The following is a 22044-nucleotide window of genomic DNA, read 5'->3' on the forward strand; positions in this document are numbered from 1 at the left end:
TTTATTCTATGCTTAAAAGCACTAAGCCATGCTCAAGCTTCCAGTGACTTTTGTCCTAAGTTCAACTCTGAGAGACAAATCTGAAACATATCAAGGGATGCCCATTATCTTATGTAAGAACTCGCAAGGGGGATGAATAATGAGATTACTGAGATCCATATACCAGTACTCTAGAGCAGTGGTCCCCAACCTTTTTATCACTGGGGATACGCTTGACAATTTTACTGAGGCCCAGGGGGGGTAGTCTTTTGCCAAGGGACATTGCTGCCGCCACCTGAGCCCCCACTCCACTTGCTTTCCCGCCGGTGCCCCTGACTTCCCGCCACCCGCTGGAGGGGCACTGCCATCTGCAGCTGCACAGTGCCATGCCAAGGGGGAGCCCCAGCCATGGCGGCCGATGGAAAGCACCAAAGGTGAGCTGGTGTCAGAGTGGCAGGGTAACCCTTGAGGCCCGGTACCAACTGATCCATGGACCGGTACCGGTACCCGGACCGGGGGTTGGGGACCACTGCTCTAGAGTAGCTGGGAAATTATTTTTGAATTGAGCCCCCAAATTGTACCAGGGATATAACTCCTCCCTTACAGAAAAAGAAACACAAGATCTTGCCTGTAAAAGGCTTAAACTTGTTCATGGCAAACTTAAGTTGGTGTCACCAAAAAAGGTTTGAAGAGAAAACAGTTCCCAACTAACAAAACTTCTTAAGTTGTTCAATATTTAAGTTTGCTGCTATTTTTGGGGAAAACCAATATTTTGAAGAAAACCAATAGTTTATTTGCAGTGCTTCTTTTAAATAGTAATTTGAAAACCATCCCAGAAGTCTCTTCAGACCAGTTTTAGAATGAGAAATAAGAACAGAATCATCATTGTAAAGTAGTAGTGGTAATTCTTTTGATGCTAGTTTTTGGGCATGGAACTTTGGGGATCTGAGGATCAGTATAAAGTAATTTAGTATACATTAAAAAGTAGGGGAGTAGTAAATTAAAAAGTAGGGGAGTAAACAGCCTTGTCTTAACCCCCTTATCAAAACTAAAACTGTCTGAGAGTTGACCTCATCAACACATCAAACCCAAGCAGTAGCTTTAATGTGCAATATCTTGATTTACCAATTGGTGAATCCTCTAGCTTTGTTCGACTGATTGAATCAAATGCACCCTTGAGGTCCATATAAGCCACATACAGCTTTCCCTTTGGCATAACTGTATACTGTTCTAAGTGGAGAAGAAATGCAGTAGTCCATTGTGGGGGATCCCTTACCCTGAAACAAATTTGTTCTCATCCCCAAATATTATTGGTCTAATTTTATTCTATTACCCTTTGAAACAGAATGGAAGAATATAACTTCCCTACAGATAATAAAAGGCTGATCTGTTTATCATTAGCAGGGTTGGACCTATTACTGATTTTGGAAATCGGGATGATTATAGAGCGCTTCCAAATGTTGGAGCAACAATAAGGTGCATGTTAGAATCAGAGATGTAAAATTTCCAGAAATTGCACAAGGGTTTTTCTCCCTTGTGCAAGGGTAGAAATTTGGGGGAAATCTGAAATACCTTATCAAACCTAAATTTCTTTTACTAGTTTAACAATATAAATTGGATAATTCCTAACTCATTTAGCATATGATTGTACTATTTTCATATTTATTAAATTTAGTATAAATATCTTCATTTTTATATTAAAAATTGCATGTATACCCTATATTTAAGAAAGAGATGTAAACTGCTATTTCATATGCAACTATAGCACAAGTATAATTACTTTGCCATGTGAAAGGTTAAAAGAAAAGTCAAAGGTAGAAAATAAACTCTGTAGTAAAACAGAAGGAAGTATAGTATGTGAACAGAAACAATCTCCTATAATCACAGTAGGTAGGATTAGCAACATGTTTGGATACTAAACTAAAAGATTGAAAACACTATTTAATAACACATTATCATTAAACAAATTGTAGAATATTAAATGTTGACTAAATTATTTACATTTATACAAGAAACATTCTTGTGTTGTATATGTCTAGTATATTAGGGTTTTTGAAAAAGTGATATTCCAAATTTCCCAGTTTTCTGATTGAGAATATTGAGTAAATTCTCTCACTTTTTCATGCTGTACACATGAGAAGAGTTAAATGCTTTGTAAAAAAATGCAAGGTTTTTCTCATTTAAAAAGAAAAAAAATCATAGGAGGGTTTTTCCAGTGCGCCCTTAAATTTTCCAGTTTCTCCCTCGAGCCTTCCCACCTGTAATCTTAAGGTGTACATGGACTGAGTTCCCCACAACAGCAACAACTGCCCAAACACATGTGTTCTCTTAAGGAATACACTGCCTAAAAAGATCAGAAAGGCCAAAACTTCTGGCATTCTGTAACTATTTAAAGTAGAATTGTTTGAGAAGGCATTTTAATAAAGGTGATAAGGTTCAGGATGTTTGAAGAAAGGTCTATAAACTTCACTACTATAAGCTTCACAACAGATATGTTATCTGTTGGTGTGTGCATTATCTTGTTCTCAGTGCATTCTATTTCTACTTATGTAAACATTTACTGCTTGTTTAACATGTCATGTGTAATACAGTACTTATGCTTTGTTCAGATTTCTGCAGTCTGAGTCCTATTGCATTGTTTGTTAGGTATCTGATTCTTTTGACTCCTAGATATACATTTAAGCAGTTAGTGTTCTTTAGGATTTTATTGCATTCTGGAAAAAAAAAACACAATATGAAGAAATCAGAAACAGCTGTTTTCTAAATACCTAGTAATGTGTACATTTTTGTCTTGTCTCTTGGTTTCTCATCTCTATTACAGTAATTGTTTCACATGTTTATTGTTTGTTTGTTTTTCATGCTAGTCCGTGTATAGAGGATCACCGGTTGGTACAATGTTTCTATGAAACAATCATATATCATATTGAAAAATTAAATAGTAGATCTTTTTCACTTTATTTTTAAGTACTTTAAGTTGGGAGCAAAAATGTTGGAAAGTGGTATTAGGAGAAGATAATCATATGGAGATTTACAGTGAGTTCTTTTGTCAGACTGTCTTTTTAAAAAACATCAATTCAAACATTAGTTCATGTTATCACTCTTCTATTCCCTCCTACTGTGAGGACGTTTTCCGCCTGGTGATATTGTGTTGGTTCTAACCCCAAACTGTTCCGGTTTATCCTGTAGTTTCTTCAGCCATTAGTTTTCAACTTGCAGTTTTCCTGTGCTTCCTATAAGACTGTCCCTGAGGATCATGGAACTCTCAGGACTAGCACAGAATGTATTGTGAGGATCTGCAGAGTGAGGGGAAAAGGACTCTCATTCTTGCAAACTAACTTTGGGATCAAAACTACTGTCTTCTTGCTATACCTGGAGAAAATTAACAAAGTACCATTCAGCTAAGAGCCTAGGATGAGAACTGTTTATATGGAGTTTTGTTCATTTTCATCAGTCAATCAGGAAAAGGAAAAGGAGATAACAATGATGGAGCAAGGAAGTGATGGAGAGGGCAGGGAATGTCTGCTGGTGAACTGAAATTGCCAACTGCATGCACATATGTTGCCTTTCTTTTTTCCAACCTTCCTTCAGATTGCGAGATAATTGTAGCTGTGGTGTCCATATTGAAAATATAAAGATTACCTGACTGTTGTACTGTTCTGTTGCAAATAATAATATGCTGATTTTTTCCCTAACAGATTAAGCTTGTAAACATTAACTCAACTGACATTGCTGATGGTAGACCATCCATTGTGCTGGGGCTGGTTTGGACTATAATTTTGTATTTTCAGGTATCATTTTTTTATTTCCCATTTTTAATTTTTAAATTTTAATTTAAAATATTTAAAATAAACTTCTAACAGTTGGGTCTGTAATTCAGAGACTATGCACTGGTGCACAATCGGCTGCTATGAAAGTACACCTTAATATAATATAAGATGTAACTTGTAAGTGAATGCCATTGCATACCTTTGTGAGTTCAGGCTTGCTTCCTTCAATTGTGCTTGTACAAATAATGGAGATCGAATTAAAAATTAGCTGCCTTCATCCAATCCTAAATTACTCATATTTTGGAAAACTGAATTATACTATCTTTAACCGCTCCTGCGGAGCGGATTAAATAAAAGGGTAAGGGCTGTTGTTGAGGAGTTAGGGCGGGACCTGTCCAGGATAAAAACTCGGAGAGGGCCAATCAGGAGCCGCAAAGCGGCTCCTGATTGGGCCCCTCCGAGTGCCACTCAGCGACCAAGTGGCCAAATGGTAGGCCTGGGTGTCTGGCTTCTCTGATGCAATTTGAGCACTGTGTTGTGTCGGGGTAGCTCCCCCAAGGTTGCACGATTCTCAGATCGCATTAGGGAAGCCAGGTGCCCAGGATGCTTCACTTTCCCACTCTGCTCTGAGCCCCATGCCACAGCAGGGCAGCTTTCCTGTCGCAGCATGACACATCTGCAGTCTTGGATGGGGAAGGGTAGCTGGGAGAGCTCCCTACCTGCCTTCAAACAGGCCAGAAAAACCACTTTCTTGTCAAAGCACCCCAGTATTGTAATACAATCACCTTTTTTAACACCTCATGGTGGAAGGTAGCAGCCCATCGAGGGAATGCGGAATGAAGTAGGGGGAAGAACGCAGGGCATAACAAATAGCTGAGTGCTACAACACCTTTCCCATGGAGGGGGAGGAAGGGAGGTGGAAGGGAGGCTGTGGACGATGGAAGGGGCTTGCCGAAACACTCAGAATGGTGGGCACTGCAAAAACCACGAAAGCCAGCTCCAGTTCATGCCCTGCTAGCCCATGGTTCAAAAAGAGAACCAGATTTCTGAGGATTCCTTTGCTGTGGGGCAACTGAGGGAGCAAATTGTATCTTTGTGGAAATAGACAAAAAACTTGACCCTATGCAAATGGAAATCCATGCCAAAATCCTAGTATGGGAAACAATCTAGTAACTAATAGCTGTCAACCTCCTCTAACTTCTCAAATTTGTTTATTTCATCTTAACCAACTCTAAGTATCAGGTTTCTATTTCCCCCCAATATTCTTTCCTTTCTTTTTGAAATATTTAAGTTGCTGTAGGTATAACTACAGTTATAATAACTGATTATCTACAGTTACAACAACACAAAGATTTATACTATTTCCAAATCTACGCTAGAATGCTGAAAATCCTTCTGAGTATCTAACAGTGAGCACCAAGATAAAATAATTTCAGTTGTCATTAAATGCTAAATGTGAGAGTTGCTGCATGTTTGAAACTTTAATCACCTTCAATCCTGAACACAAGTAGTTAAAATAATATATTAAAACTGACAAATAAGCAGACAAAAACAGCAGATGTAATTGTACTTTTCTCTTCTTGACCAAGAACTACTCAAAAGCATTATTTAGGCAGTATACACAGTTTTAGCTATTCAGGATTGGAAAAAATGAAAAATAATTGTGTGAAGTAGTCTAGGAGATTGTAGTTATCATTTATAAGCCACTTGTATTATGAGCCTTCTTTGAAACTGCAACAAAGATAGGTCTACTTCACACTTGCTAGCTTCTCCCACAAATGAGATGGAAATCTCATACTAATTTGTGCCATAGTCATTTGGGGGGGGGGGGAATTTTTATTAAGCAGTGCCTCATGTATGGTCAGCATGCAGTTTTTATTAAAGGTATGACATCACAATCATACATATTCAGAATGTATGTACATATTTCCTGTGAGTAGATGGTAATTCACACAAATGACACCTGTGCATGAGCATAATCTGGCCAATAAAATTGCATGGGCAAAGCTGATACTAAATGAATATGCCCTACATTACTTTAAGGATGTCATCCTAAAATGTAGATTATAAATACAAGAATTGCGGTGGGGGCAGTAGGGGAAGTAATATCATGTAGCATATACAGTTCTAGGCTATTAACACAATGTAATTGCCACCAAAGTAAATGCATACTTTCAAAGGGGTTCACTGCAGTTAATCGACTTTATTCCATGTACAGATAGAAGAACTTACAAGTAACCTCCCGCAGCTACAGTCATTATCCAACAGTGCCTCCTCTGTGGATAGTGTTGTGAGTTCAGAGACTACCAGTCCACCATCTAAGCGAAAGGTGGTAACCAAAGTCCAAGGAAACGCAAAGAAGGCATTGCTAAAATGGGTTCAATACGCAGCAGCAAAGTAAGTGAATTTATGGATTTACTTGATTGTGAGTTAAAATAGTGCAACATGCAACTGCAATGTCAGATGAGTTATACCAAGAACAGCAATGAAAACTAAATAGAGAGTTGTAAAAAAAGGTTTATTGATTTCTCTTAAGAGAGTTTGAAATTCTGGATCTTGAGTCTTAAAATAGATTTGGTGCTAGAACCCCCCATCCCCCACCCCAAGCCCAGCACTGAAATTTAGAAAAGTAAACAAAAAGTTGACAGTGACTTTGATCCAGTTCTGCATGACTTTAACTAGCCTTTCCTGGCAACTTAACTCTCTCTCTCTCTCTCTCTCTCTCTCTCTCTCTCTCTCTCTGTATGTGTGTGTGTGTGTGTGTGTGTGTGTGTGTGTGTGTGTGTGTGTGTGAGAGAGAGAGAGAGAGAGAGAGAGAGAGATCTATATCTTTATTCATGGGTTACTCCTTAAATATTTATGAAACCAGCCTCAGGGAGGAGTGGGCCTGGCTGCCCAAGTAAAAATAGGGCTTTGCTGGCCGCACCCTGATTGGCCCTGTCCCTGCACCTCCTGCCCTCCCTCATCCCTCGGCTCACAGTCATGCCTGGCTGCTTGAACCGACATGTCTGTGAGTCCCTGCACTTGCTGGCCCCCAGATAGGTGGCTGCGGCGGTGAGGGGAGGGAGGGGGGAGGCCTTCCCATCCCTGCAGCCCAGCAAGTGCCGCTGCCTTGCACAGGTGGCGGGTGCACTTGCTGGGCTGTGGGGAACCCTGCGCAGCTGGGGGGGGGTGGCCTTCCCTTTCCCGCGGCCCAGCAAACGTGCCCACTGCTTTGCACAGGCAGCTGGTGCTGTTGCTGGGCAGTGGGGAAACCCATATCTATCTATCTATCTATCTATCTATCTATCTATCTATCTATCTATCTATCTATCTATCTATCTATCTATCTATCTATCTATCTATCTATCTATCTATCTATCTATCTATCTATCTATCTATCTATCTATCTATCTATCTATCTATCTATCTATCTATCTGTATATGTGTGTGTGTGTGTGTGTGTGTGTATGTATGTATATATATATAGAGAGAGAGGCACAAATCAGGTCTCAAACAGAAGTTCATGACAAGTTTGGGCTGGTTTGTGAACTAAAGAGTCGACATGAACTTCTTCAAAAATTAAGGCAGTTTGTGGAGGTTCATGAAAAGCAGAAAGCAGAGGTTTAAATAGCTCCAAGCTCTTCACAAGAAACAGCTGTGGTGAGAAACAGAAAGCTGTTTTTAGCAGGGAATAGAAAGCAGGGATTTAAATGGCTTCAAGCCATTTTTAAACCCCTGCTTTCAGGTTCTCACTGCTTTTTATGGGGAAACCATTGTTTTTTCTCCTCGCAAAAAATAGTGGAGAGCAGAAAGCAGGAGTCACAAACTGCTAGGAACTTGTTTGGTTTGTGAACAAACCTCCTGGTTTATATTGATTTGTGGTTCGATTCATGGTTCAGCCATGAACTACAAAGCAGAACAAACTGCCAAAATGTGATTTGTGCCTATCTCTAGCACTAAATAAATTTGACATCACTTTTCTTGGGTAGGGAGCTGGATACTATCAGAAATAGCTGCAAGAGGTAACGCCTTCTGAAAATTCTTGGGGCCATTCCGCATTCGTCCAAAATAGCACAATGGTTACAAATTGAAATCGCTACAGTTTTGCCGTTATGCACAACGTCGTTGACAATCTGCAACACTCCTGAAACCGATCCGCAAAAAGCGCTTCGTTGTAGCACTTTCAGGGAAATCCCAAAAAGTGGATTCACCCTCCGGAAAGCGCTACACTCCTGCAACCAATCTGCAACACTAGTGGGAAATTTCTGTGCGTTACCATTGTTGCGGTTTCTGCAAAGTCCCTCCCCCTGGCTCTCTCCTCTGATTTTCTGGTGAAGCGATCGCCATTTTTTTTTCTCCGAGCGAGCGGAGATCAACGCACCGGCAAGCCTTCGTTTACCCAGTGAGGCTTCCCCGGCTGCAGTCCCTCTGTTTAAAGTCACCAAGCACAAGCATCGCAGAGGCCCGTTTGCTGGTTTATTTTCACTTTATTTTTCACACTGTTTTCGGCCGAAAATCGCACCCGTGAGGGGGGGGGATTTTTTTTTTCACTCGGGGGGAGCGTGGCAACGATGAAACGGCAGCTCAAACATCACCTGCTAGCTTGATGGGTCTCTCCGTTGCAACGAATCAACGCATATTGGTTGCAACGGGTGTTTTTTTTTTTTTAAACCTTCCTTAAAGGGAAAGGGTCTGTTTGGGAGCATGATAACGGCCGCCCATTGGCTGGTTGATGGCCAGGGGTGGGACACATCTCAGCAATAGCACTTCCTTTCTAGCGATTTTTGCCGAGACCGGAACACTGTGAGAAACGATAGAAACGCAACTGGATTCCACTACAAAGGCAGGTATGCATAACGACGAATTCCACTATTTAAAATGGCAATTTTTCGTTCAGCAAACAATTTGCTACATGGATCCGGTGCGGAATGGCCCTTGATGTTACTTTTTTACTATGCTACTAGTGGCATTGAATGGAAATTGAATAGATTGAAAAGAATAAATTCTACTTTGCAAAAATGGAATACACTCTGAATTGATGAGGAAAGTGAAGAACTGTCTGAACAGTCTGTCAAAAATTATGTGTTATTAAGGCAATCTGGGATTGAAGTCAAGGATTTTGGACGAAGCTGGAGGAGTGGCATGGCCTTTCATTCTGTAATTCATGCTATTCGTCCAGAACTAGTGGATTTGGAAAAAGTAAAAACAAGATCTAACAGGGAAAATCTGGAAGAAGCCTTTACAATTGCAGAATCAGAACTGGGGATTCCAAGACTTCTTGATCCTGAAGGTACTGTGATGTAACCTTTAATATAACTTGTACTGTACTATGAGAACTCTCCCTGGCAGAACTATTAGAATCCTGAGCAAAGCTTTAGATTTGCTTGTGCTTCCTACTATTAATAGTGTGCTGCTTTTTCTGAAAAATGTTAGCTTCTTGCTAGATGTTGGAGCTGGCTCCTGATTTGCAGAGGCCTGATCTGGCCATGCTGATCCATGCTTTAGTAGCTTTGAGGTGATGTTACTGTAACACATTATATTATCACTTGGCTGTTTTGAGGATAAAATGAAGGAGAGGAGAACAAAGTAAGTTGCTTTAGGTTCACATTAGGGAGAACGGTGGCACATGTATGAAGTAAATAAATACATGTCCTTGAGGAGAATAAGAACATGAGAAGCCTTGCTAGATCAGACCGATAGTCCATCTAGTCTAGCATCCTATTTCAAACAATGGCCAGTCAGTTCCTCAGGACCACCAGTAATAGGGCACAGGGGCTGAGACCTGATGTTGCCTCCTGGCTTTAGGACTAGTGCCTCTGAATATTGAAGGTTTCCCTCAGTCACCATGGCTAGTAGCCACTGAGAGTTATCCTCTATGAATCTATCCTCTGGCTGCAAATTTCACATAATCACTCTCTGCGTAAAGTAGTATTTCCTTTAGTTCACCCTGAACCTACTATCCATCAGCTTCATTGGATGCTGTAGTATTTTGGGAGAGAGAGAAAGAATGCTTTTGTCAACTTTCCCCACCCCATGCATAATTCTATAAACGTCTCATTTTGCCAGTCCCATACCCTTGACTTGATCTTTGGTGCCAGGGTATAGGTGGATCTGATGGCAGACCATGATTGATACAGAAAAGGAGCTGGAGATCCCTTGGCCATCTTCGGAAGATACATTTAATGGCTTTCTGTAACCTAAGTGGGCAAACTAGGTTTTGTACAGGCAACCACTTGCCCTCTAGGTCCCTGTCCTGGCTTCTCAAATCATGGTACAGAAGGATATGAGGTCCTCTCTGGGAGATTATCATCCTCTCCCTTACTTCAGAGGAATTCCCAGAGAGGCTTAAGGAGGCAGTGGTTTGTCCATTACTGAAGAAGCCATCTCTTGATCCCCATGACCCAGCCAGTTATCGCCCAGTTTCACATTTAGTGTTTCTGAGCAAGGTGATTGAAAGGGCCACAGTGGATCAGCTCCTAGCATTATTGGAGGGTAGTTTGACTCGTGACCCTTTGCAGTCTGGCTTCTGACCTGGCCATGGGGTGGAAATGGTGCTGGTCCCTGCTGCATGAGAGCTGCCCCTGTGGGTGAGTTCCCTAACAGCTGCCTGCAGGCTTTCCAGGTCCTTGGGGGAGAGGGAGGCTGTCCACAGAGTTCATCCACACACACCCCAATCTAGCGCCCATTGTATTTCTGAATGCAATGGGATTGGCCCCTTGTATATATATATAAATACAATGTTGCCTGCTGGGGTCCTGAGGTGCTCAGTAGAAATTCTTAGGTTCATATCCATATCATTTCTGTTTTATGTGAACTGCCCTGAGCCTTCAGGGAGGGCGGTATATAAATAAATAAAATAAAATAAAATAAAATAAAATAAAATAAAATAAAATAAAATAAAATAAAATAAAATAAAATAAAATAAAATAAAATAAAATAGCTTAACAAGATTAAGCAGCAATTGATCCAATACTTTCTGGATCTCACTGTTATCCTTATTCTTTCAGATGTGGATGTGGATAAACCAGATGAAAAATCTGTTATGACCTATGTGGCACAGTTCCTGAAACAGTACCCGAATCTTCATAATGCAGCCAGTGAATCACAAGAGACCGACGTATGTTTTTAATTATAATTTATACCAGCATGGGGATCTGTGAGACTCAAGGGGAAGGAAATCCCTTTCCCCCATATAGATCTCTGCTCTTTTCCAGACTTTTCTCTGTTTTCTTTCTGCATTTTCCTCATTCTGTCTACCCAGCTTTCTTTACTTCCCCCCCTTTTCCCACTCTTCTTTGCTTCCCAGCTCATTCTTTAATTTTACCCCCCCTTTCTCCTGTTTTTCTTCCTTTCCCTACTCAGCACTTACTGTGCCTTCTCTCACAGTTGCTATTTCTACCAGTTCTATATTCATGTTGGAAGGTCTATACCCAGGTTTCAGTGCCTAACTTCGACAACCCCATAGTCAGCATGCTTCATTTTTGGAAAGTTAACCCTCCCTCAATTGTTTTTACTAGGTTTTGAGATTTTTTCTGCAAACCTGGTCATTCCCCCTGGAATTTCAGGAAAAAATCTCTGTCTGTACATTGCCCCAGTATTCAGATCTCTGAATGTACACTCTAGAGACCTCATGAAGATTTTGATAGTTACTACTTTGTGTATTCCACTGTAATCCTTTGTAGTTACGCCAGTCAAACTGCTATAATAGAGCCTCTTGTGGCACAGAGTGGTAAAGCAGCAGATATGCAGTCTGAAGCTCTGCCCATGAGGCTGGGAGTTCAATCCCAGCAGCCAGCTCAAGGTTGACTCAGCCTTCCATCCTTCCGAGGTCGGTAAAATGAGTACCCAGCTTGCTGGGGGGTAAACGGTAATGACTGGGGAAGGCACTGGCAACCCACCCCGTATTCTGCCATGAAAACACTAGAGGGCGTAACACCAAGGGTCAGACATGACCCAGTGCTTGCACAGGGGATACCTTTACCTTTAACTGCTATAAAATCAGTGGGTTTAGGTTGAAGTAAATCTCCATATTGTTATTCCTGTTTTCAGAATATTTGGGATCATTAAAAAACACACAATAGTTTGAAGTAATGATCTCTTCATTGCAAAAAGATGATTCAGCCAATTTAAACAAATTTTCAAAAAAAACCTTTCAATAGCAATAGAGAGGGTAGTAAGCTCTTTAATTGTAGTCCAACTTCCAGGGAGATCTGGAATAGTTTAAAGAAATATGAGCATTTGCATTTGGCTTTAATAAACTCTGATCTCAGTAATTTTCTGCAGTATTTTGGATTCCTGAACCTTTAAAGCTGTTAAGCAAATTATAGTATACAATGGACTTGTGGTACAATATAATCTATTCTTATTACTTAATTACCTAATATATTTGGATTAGGAATTCTAGAAAACCTGTTTTTGTCTTGTGTTCTTTTTTCCTATTGGACCAGCCTATCCATAGAATTTTTATCAGCAAACACTTACATTTGCCTTCTAATCCCAATCATGTAATCTTTTAATTGGCAAGGATATAAGTGCCACTGTGAGACAGTCTGTTCAGCTTCTCACAATCAACAGGATAGGGAAGATGCATCTGGTGCTCCCTAGTAATAACCTACAAGTTCTGCTGACGTACCTTCTGTCCTTCCTGGTCTGCAGCAGTGACTAATTGCGATGGGGAACATGTTTGTCTCATAACTTCTACGTATATTTCAATATATTTGTCGTATTTTAGAAGATCAGCATTATTATTAATGCCTTAGTTGATGAAGACCTTGGCTTGATAATTACTTCACAATATGGTTTCATTCAGACCAATTTTCCACCATATTATTTTCAGTGGCAAATGAAAATTTACTTTACAACCCCATGAGATAGCACAGGATAAAATTAGTAGTTGTCTGGTGCAGTTACTCACTAAATTATAAAGTGGCCAGGTCCCCTTGTGACAGGATGGTGTTAGTGTAAGTATCTGTCAGGGGGTCCTTTTTTTCCAGTAGTTGAACAATATGCATCAGTCCAAAGTGTGAAACACATTCTGTGCACTACATATTCATATGCATTGCAAAATGCCTTGCAAAATATGAATGTCTGTCATGAACTAATAAAGCCAGCTGCTAGAGCTCTTGCTATGAATATTCCACTGTTCAAGTTTTCCTGAGAGAGAATGGACTCATACTGAAAGCATTAATCAGATCAGCTTCCACATGGATCTTGTTCTGAGGTGATTGAGTGACTTGGTGTGCATTTTATGCTGTTTTCTATTATAGGGGCTATTAGATCTATGCACCATTAAAAACACTTTTTTTCAAATTCAGATTTCAAAGAGTGTTATCAGTGCTCAGATCCCAAATACTGATTTGGTATTTGGATTCATGTTTTTTTCCCAGGATTCCAATATTATTTGAGTTCATTACTCCCTAGATGGAATTTTTACAGAAGATTTTAAAGCAAGATCAATCAAAATTGCAGGGGAGTTGGTACTTCCTAACCACTAAAGAATTGCCCCTAAACAAGGTGCCCTCAGCCATTCTCTGTTGTTTCCTGTGGGGGGAAAGTCCATGCTCCCTTCAGGGCAGAGAAGCCAGTAGCTAAACAGAAGACCCAACTCAAAAGCCTCCCAATGCAAACAATCAGGAAGCCCAACACAGAACCAGAAGATCCAAGCAGAGCTACAAGCAATTTTGCAAGCCCAGTACAACCAATGCCAGACCATAGAATCAGATCAAACCAACTTAAAGCAAGAGGGCACTGTTGCAAACCCAACATAATCACCATCAAACTACAGAAATCAAGCAGAGCCCAGTACCAATGTAGCAGCGCAAGGCCAACAAAACCAACATCAAAATAGAGAATCCAAATAGAACCAGCCTGCTTGTCCCAAGACAGAAAGACAGACCTGGTAAGATTCCCAGTCTTATTTGACCCTTGAGGGAGAACTCCTCAAACCCCAGAAGGAGCGAACAAATCAGAAAAAAGTGAGAGGCTAAGAAGACTTTCAGGAAAGGAAATTGTGGAAACAGTGGAGGGGGGGGGGAAGAAATGGGATGTCTCCAGCTAGCCCTTGTTCGTTTCCACTTGTGTGATTCTATTTGCCTGTAAGAGCTGCCTCCCTCTCCCCTCCCTTGGTTGCCTGGGCAACCTGCAAAGGGAGAAGAGAAACAAATCTGGAGCCTTAAAAATGCTGGCTGTAGATATAGTTGAATATAAAAGAAAGATAATAAGTGATAATAAATAGGCATTTGTATAAAGCATTATACATTCATTAGCATCTGCTAGTCTTCAGTGTGTTGGCTTCTTAGTTGCAATTTAAGTCAGCATCCTGACCTGAGTCTACTGTTGGCTAAATTGTTATCCTACCCTTGGATCAGGCTGAGTTCATTTTTTACTTTGAACAAATGATATATCCAGATTTGTTGCACTGTAACTGTAACTTTCCTCCTTCAGGATGGAGACATTATAAAGATGATATAGAGAGCAGTCCTAAGCAGGTCTACTCAGAATCCTGCTCAAGATTTTTCAGTGCTTACACCAAGGAAAGATTCAAGTGGGTAGCCATGTTGGTCTGAAGTAGCACAACAAAATTCAAGACCAATAGCACCTTTAAAACCAACAACTATTTATTCAAGGTGTGAGCTTTCGAGTGTCTGAGGAAGAGTGCATACCCTTAAAAGCTCAAACCTTGAATAAATCTTTGTTAGTCTTAAAGGTGCTATTGGACTTGAATTTTGTTATACACCAAAGAAAGTGTTCTTAGGATTTCATTGTAAGTTTATATATTAAAAAAATACAAAATACAAAAACTTGAGTCCCCATTTTAAACTTATAATGCCTTCTTCCTCAGCACCAACCATGAAGTTATAGAGACCCTTGAATCCAGTTGCATGCATTGGATGCTATTGAATACAAAGATCTAATTTTGGTGTAGTATTCCCACATTCCCCCTATACTTGGAATTTTATACTTCCCCTTCCCAGGGTGTCTGCTCCGGAGGCTGTTCCTCAGTTTGAGAACACCAAGAAATTAGGTTTCCATATTTCTGGGAGAATTTAAGGGTCTGCTAATTTGAACAGTTTGCATTAAAAGTACATGTACCATGCCCTCCCCCCTATAGTAACAGTCCTAGAAGGGTCAAATACTAAGGTGGGGATAAGAATGAGTGAAGGATGTCTTCATTCCAGATGGAGTGATGGAATTAATTTCATCTGAACATACATTTCTCAAAGCATTTATTTGTGTCTGCTCTCTGCTGTCCTTTATTTTTGCCTCCTTCCCTCCCTCCCGTCCACTATCTATTCTTCTTCATATTGGTAGGAGCCACTTCAAGCAATTTCATCTTTTGCTATTTCTAAGCCTAAATCCAAGGTAAGGGTATGAACATGTTGAAATAAACCTTTCTTATTAGTCAGTGTCATTATTTGTGAGCCATTTTTTTCTTTTTCACATTTTTAAAATCTTGTCCTTTTCACCAAAAATTCCTTTTTGTTATGTAAATATGGAGCAATGCCATGTGATATGCATTACTTTGAATCATGCTTTATGAACCCAATCTGCAAATGGATGGATCCAGTACCCGGCTGCATGCATACTTCCAAACCAATTTGCACCTATCAATCAATTAGAATACAACAAATCCATGATAAAATATTATTAAAATATCTCTGAAATTAAAATTTAATTAATCAAATTAGGGGAGACAAATTCAAGTTCACTGAACACATTAAGGTTGGTTAGTCTGAGTGAGTGTGACTGGCCCAAAATCACTCGGCAAGCTCCATGGCAAAAGCTTTGTTCTTCAGCACTTGGTTATCCAGAAAGCCCAGTTAATTAGCATTAGTCAGAGGGCAAGCTTTTCTCCCTCAGCCATCATTTCCCCATCTTCAGGTGCACATGCTTCCCATTTCTGTGTCTCCAGCCAACCATCTGAATGCCCCTCCAGCTGCTGCTGGGCTTTGAAACTTGCATTATCAACTGATGTCATTTTCATGTGCCTCAAGCCAGTTTTTCTAGAAATGTCCTGGGCATTCAAAGCAGGTCTACTCACAATCTTAATTAGATCGGTTGGGGTGGGGGGCTTAGCTCCAAGAAACTGTTCTTAGGATCACATAATCTCACACAATCTATGCGTTAGCAGCAATTTTGTGTGTGTATAAAAAAGTTGGTTGGATCTGTCCATGGAATTATGGGTTATGTACAACTTTATGTGCATGCAATATGCTGAGGCTAAACATATTATAAGTGAAGTTTAGAGCTGACACAGGTCATACAAATATTAATCTGATTTCCAGTAAGCAAACCAGCAAAAATGTATTTTATTGTGCATCCCTTTTAATAGTTATACTGCCTCTTTGGTGTGTTTGTGCAGCACTCATTTGTGTTTGAAATGTTTTGACTGTTTTTTCCCCCCTTTTTGGTTTGAAATATCAACAGAAGCCAAATGGCAACAGTGTTTTGGAACTTTCCATACAGTTCCATAATTATAACAACTTGGTCCATTACAAGTTTGAATTCAGTTAAATGTATATATCTTCCCAAAAGCATATTAAAAATGAAGAACTAGCAGTCATTTTTTAAATTTGAAACTTTGTTTTTAGAATCTGGAAAGTATTAGGTATTTTAGAATATTAAGAACTATTAACTATTTATGTGTACTAGACTAGATATTTATTTAAATTCTATCATCCATATATAAAGGCACCTAATATGGGTCAGATATATTAAATGTATTATTATTCAGTATATTAAAATCATAAACTTTACAGTACATAATAAAATGAATAAAAATAACATCACTTTTATGCAAGGACTAGATTTAAAGCCCATTGTATGGAGAAATACAATGGGCGCTAGCATCCCCTATCCTGGGGCCATCTGCTGCTCAGCTCTCGTGCGTGGCAGCCGCAGAGGGTGGCAGCGCCGGCCCCGTCCCCCTCCAAGTCAGCAGGCTTGGTGTGGGAAAGGAGCCAGAGAAGGGCGGTGGGGCCCTCCCACCGTCAACGAAGGGTGAGAAAGGCTTCTCTGGGCGGCGGGAGGTGGCTCACCGCAGCGAGGCGGCTCCCGCGGGCCATAGAAGGGGACGGCGGCGGCCCCCCCAGCCACCCTCCCGAAAGGCTCAGGAAGCCTTCTCTGGGTACCGAGAGCCAGCTTGCAGGGGCGAGGCAGCTCCGGCGGGCCAGAGAAGGCAGCAGTGCCCCCCCACCCTCCCGGAAGGCTCAAGAAGCCTTCTCTGGGGCCCAGGAGCCGGCTCGCGGCGGCGAGGTGGCTCCTGCGGGCCAGAGAAGGCGGCAGGCGCCCCCCCTCGGCAAAGGGCGGGAGAAGGCGATGCAGCCAAGGCTGTGGGCTCCCGTGGGCCAGAGAAGGCGGCGGGTGCCCCCCACCATGACCGAAGGCCGGGAGTAGGCGGCCCCCCCAACCACCCAGGCAGCAACCCATGGCAAAGAGGACAGGCTGCGGGACAATGAGGAGGGCTGGAAAGGAGCAGGGACGGCGCCTCCCTGGTCCTTTTGGAAGGTGGAGGAGCTCCCCGGGTGGAGAACTCACCGTGGCGGCTGCAACTTCATTCTTTGCGGTGAGTTCCCGGCCGGGGGCAGCAGCCAATGAGGAGCCGCGCTTCGCATGGCTCCCCATTGGCTGCTGGGCCCTGGATGGACATTCAGAGGGCCCAATCAGGAGCTGCTTCGCGGCTCCTGATTGGGCCCTCTGAGTTTTTATCCCGGACAGGGCCCGCCCTAACTCCTCCCAGACAGCCCTTACTCTTTTATTTAATCCGCTCCGCAGGAGCGGTTTAAAGATGTTCTGGAATTCATGTATTTTTAGGTAATGCCAGAAGGCCTATAAAGAGGGGGCTAAATGGGGCTCCTGAGCAAGGAAGTTCTATCATTTAGAAGTGGATGCTATGAATGTTTCTACATAGTCTGCTATAAACACAACTGCTATAATGTAGGTTCCCAGCACAGAATCCCCCTCAGTCAATCTCAGTGCATGGCAGGAAGCTATGGAGGAAGGCAGTCCAGTTAGCTTTGGCCCAGGGTGTTTTAGTAGTCAAGAACAACACTAAGCTCAGCCTGGAAACAAACTGGGGCCAATACTTATAAGATAACTTATTCTTACGGGAGCAGTTCAGCAACATCCAGAACACACTGTAAGCTGTTACTTTATCATTATATAGCCAATTCACAGCATTTCTGTTTTGTCTGGATTTAATTTTAGTATGTTTACCTATAACTAGTTCTTCATGGTTTCCAGACAACAGTTTAGCACATTTACTGCCTTCCAGGACTAATATGGAAAGAAGAGGGAATTTACTTGAATACAGCTGGTTATTCACTATACATTTCTATTTCTAGATGATCTGTGGCAGTGGTTTAATGTAAATATTGAATCACATTTCAGACATGATGTATCCCTGTGGAACTCCATAGGCCAAACCACCAAAGGACAGAGCAAAACACACCACTTCACCTTCTGAGACCCGTTCTCTAGGGAGGACTGGTGTCACTATAGATAGTATCTCCTGAGTCCATTACAGAAGGGTGCCATGCTGATGGTACGAAAAGCCACAGAGGACTGTAGAATAACCAATATGGGTGTATTCCCCAGCTGGTAGAGTGGCATAGATCATCAGCTAAGTAGACCATTATGGCTCTAGCATCATGCCTAATAAGGGGGCTAGACTGAAAAATATCTAGATAGAGAACTGTATTCTTGGAACTAACACAATGCACTCAGAATATGTTTTTGTGTCTTTTTTTGCTTAAAATTTCTGTAAATTTATTAAGATTAAAATTCTGCTACCTTTTCCAATCAAATTGATATTTGTTGTTTGTTTATCTGTTTATTTATGTTGCCCTCCCTAGCAGCTCAGGGCAGTGAACAACAGTAGTTCATTAACAACAATAAAACAAAGATTAATAAAACATATAAAATTAAAAGTAGTAGTATGTAGTATGAAACTACATACTACATCTCAGTGCCACCATGCAATTTCTTTCAGATGTAGAACAGTCAGAAGTAGGCTTGTGCGATTCGGCCGCCATTCCCTCCGGAATTCCATGCCTGCATGGTTGCGTCCGCTGTCATGCTGCTGCCGGCACTGCCCTTCCCCCGCGGCGCGGCGCTGGCTGCGCCTGGAGGGAACGGCCGCCTAAGCGGCTGAATCACACAAGCCTAGTCAGAAGTAATTCTCCCGGGGGGGGGGGATTTCTTTAATCAGTTTACCAAAAATGTGTATAATTTGGATCAAGTTGAGAATCATAAATTAATGTTTATTTATATAGTATCACATTTAAATTAGTTTAATTTCAAATGATACCAGTTTTACAAATAAATTCTTCTTGGGGAGAATGGGTATAGGGCCAGTAATAGCACCTTCATCTTCAGGATGCATATGCCATTTCCATTGTACTACTAAAATTTTGCAGTTATGGCTTTTTGTGGCTCTTTTGAAGCAGGATAGCTTTGAGCTACTTGCTTGAAAAAGCTTTTATTTTAGCTGGTAAACCTTTGCACAAAATGCCCCAGTTTGTACTGTAGAAACTGACACCAAACATAGGATCAAACTTTCAAGATCACATAAAACATTCTCCATGTATCATTCAATGAGCCACATGAAGGGGAGGGGCAGGACCCAGATGTTTAGAGAAAGAGAGAGAGAGAGAGAGAGAGAGAGAGAGAGAGAGAGTTTTGATCAATCAGGTTCTTCTACAATAATTTAGTAAGCATTTAACCCTTATAATACAACTTGCTGTTTTTTAAAAAAATGACAGTTTTTTCTCTTACAGAAAGAGGACAGACTAATATTGCGAGACCTGAAAATCTGGGTGGAACAGTTTGAAAGAGACTTGACAAGGACTCAAATGATGGAAGTAAGCTTGCAAGAAAAATACCAGGTAATATTAATTTTTGTTTGTCTCTTTACAAAGCAACATTTAATGTAATATGTAAAATTATTTGAAGAAAGGATTGTGAATATGATTAGATAACAGTCTATGAGCTTGCCTTTTCACTTTTCTTTCACACTAAAAATTGTGGAATACTGATTGCTATGTGCTATGTGCTTTTTCTTTCACACGTTTGCCCACACTAATCGGATTAGTTAAAACTGAAGAAAACCAATCAGGGAACAGATAGGTGAATGACCCCTATTTCTTTCAGGGAGAATGAGATTAATTATTTTGATGTCCAGACATTTCTAGATTTGTCAGATTAATAGATATAGTTCTTTTAGTGCAAGTTCTAGAGCGTAGAAAACGTTCAATAATATAGTACAGGGAGTACCAAGGTGAAGCTTCTAAGTATCTTGGGCTTCTTTCAGTGTCAATATGGTCCTCCCTATCACAGCACTTTTTCTGAATGACTCCAAATGTTTTCAGAAACAACAGGAGTAACAGATACAGGCATGTTTATATCCTGAAGGCCTAAAGCTACACTCAAATCATTGTGATATACTTGGGTTATTTGATCATAATAGGAAGTTCATTTTCTGCCCCTCGTCCTCCCGTGTTGAGTGAGACGAGTGTCCTCCCCTATCTCATGTTTGTATTTATTTTCTGGGAGCAACTATTTTGAAAAATGTACTAGCTGATCTTTATAAAATATTACAACTGGTACCCTTCTAGCCCATTTTTTCACTCATTGTTGTACTGTTTCTCTTTCCCTCTCTCTCTGGAAGTCATTTAAACATTGTAGAGTACAGTATGAAGTAAAGAGGAAACAGATTGAACTTGCAATCCAGTCTGTAAGGAAGGATGGTAAACTGTCACTTGATCAAGCATTGGTGAAGCAGGCATGGGATAGAGTTACTTCCAGGGTAAGTTTATGAAAAAATATCATGGGAGCATTTAAGATGAAGGAAAACTTTCTTTTATTCATTTATCTTTGAGGTTTTTGGCCCCGCCCTTCTACTTTAAATGCACTCAGCGTGGCTTACAACAAAATAAATATTTTAATAATCAATTTTTAAACAATAAAAAATATTGGCCACAACAATAAAATTAACTGAACTCCACCCCACCCAATCCTAAAGCAGCAGGAATAATCAGAACCCACATTCAGAATACTAAATGCTGCTAAAGAAGCAAAAGCAAAGTAAACCAAAACATAAAGGTAGGAGTAAAACAAGCCAGTTTTGGATGGTCTCAGTTGGGAGAATTTAAGGGATGGAGTTTGGTGTGCCAGCATGATGCTGGTGCCCAAATGTTACTTTTGAAGTGATGTCACAGTATGTTTATAAATCCTAGAGTGTTCTGTGTTCTGTGATGTCACTTTGGCTGAACATCAGTATGCTGGTACAACTCTGGCATGCATCCAATTTGCCAATATTCCTGGTAAGGCTTAGCCTACTGGCTTGCCAATACTACTGGTTGGGATTACTGTGTAGGCTAAACTGTAAAATTTTTAAAGAGCTCTGAATTGCTATCATACTATCAGAGAGGGGAACACCTGGATCTCAAGGAGAAAGAAGTGTCAACGTTTGGGAGGAGGCACAACAGAGAATGTTCTCTTCTATAAGTCTACCAATCTCACCTAATAATTTTTGGGGGGATATTTTTAACCCCAAGTCACATTAGACATTTTCCTTGGTCATGGATGTACCCCATTATATACCATATAAGTTTTTCAAAGATTTGTTAGAAGAATGGCTTTCATGTGGTTCACATAATGCATAAACTGGCTACAGTGATGTCTGTTTAATCAGTTTGTGTTATAACCACATTTTGAATTTCTGCGAATCTGCACATTTCTATGGGCTCATAGTGCAATGGCAATAACAATATTTAAAGAAAAAAATATAGATTTTCACAGCTCTAGTTGTACGTTGCAACACACTAATATATCCTAAATCCTGTACATTCTTAAAAGGAAATAAAGCACACCACATACAGTGGGACTTGCTTGTTTACAGTCATGCTCTTTTGATATTCACTGTTTTTCATCGTCCACAATAAACTTTGCCTCCTAATGAATAATGTGGACATTTTTGGGATAGAATCCCTTTCTAGTCTTTATCATGATATTAATTTAGGTACTGGGGTTTATAATTCAAGATATTGATAATTCTAAGTGGATAAAAACATTGCTAAATCAGATAATTTTAAACATTTAAAATTTTTAAAGTGCAAGTTGTTCACAATTACATAATGTCATCCATGTATGTCTTGTTGATTGAATTCCATTCCTGTCTATAAACTTGTTAAACAGACTATACAATTGTTCTTGGGATTATTCAAGCTCTTCCCAACAAGTACTCACAGAGTGTTAGAGTGCTAGAGCAATGACCTTCCTCCTGTGCCACTCATCGCGAGGGTATGGCATGTCGCGA

The 22044-nt window shown here is 40.6% G+C and overlaps 1 protein-coding gene across 11 annotated transcripts in view; it reads left to right on the forward strand.

The window, feature by feature from the left end:
• Positions 1-22044, forward strand: part of SYNE1 (spectrin repeat containing nuclear envelope protein 1) — a 493810-nt gene that overhangs the window by 93142 nt on the left and 378624 nt on the right. For 7 of the 11 annotated variants that reach the window (XM_077349398.1, XM_077349413.1, XM_077349457.1 and 4 more), the window contains 8 exons: positions 2844-2864; positions 3675-3767; positions 5965-6143; positions 8822-9018; positions 10736-10845; positions 15039-15089; positions 19505-19612; positions 20395-20532. In XM_077349398.1, the coding sequence (XP_077205513.1) occupies positions 2844-2864; positions 3675-3767; positions 5965-6143; positions 8822-9018; positions 10736-10845; positions 15039-15089; positions 19505-19612; positions 20395-20532 (897 nt within the window). The remainder of the gene's footprint in view (positions 1-2843; positions 2865-3674; positions 3768-5964; positions 6144-8821; positions 9019-10735; positions 10846-15038; positions 15090-19504; positions 19613-20394; positions 20533-22044) is intronic. The other 4 variants (XM_077349422.1, XM_077349517.1, XM_077349431.1 and 1 more) reach the window with 3 other exon arrangements.

The sequence above is a fragment of the Paroedura picta genome, chromosome 1, assembly GCF_049243985.1.
Source record: "Paroedura picta isolate Pp20150507F chromosome 1, Ppicta_v3.0, whole genome shotgun sequence".
Classification (NCBI taxonomy): Eukaryota; Metazoa; Chordata; class Lepidosauria; order Squamata; family Gekkonidae; genus Paroedura; species Paroedura picta.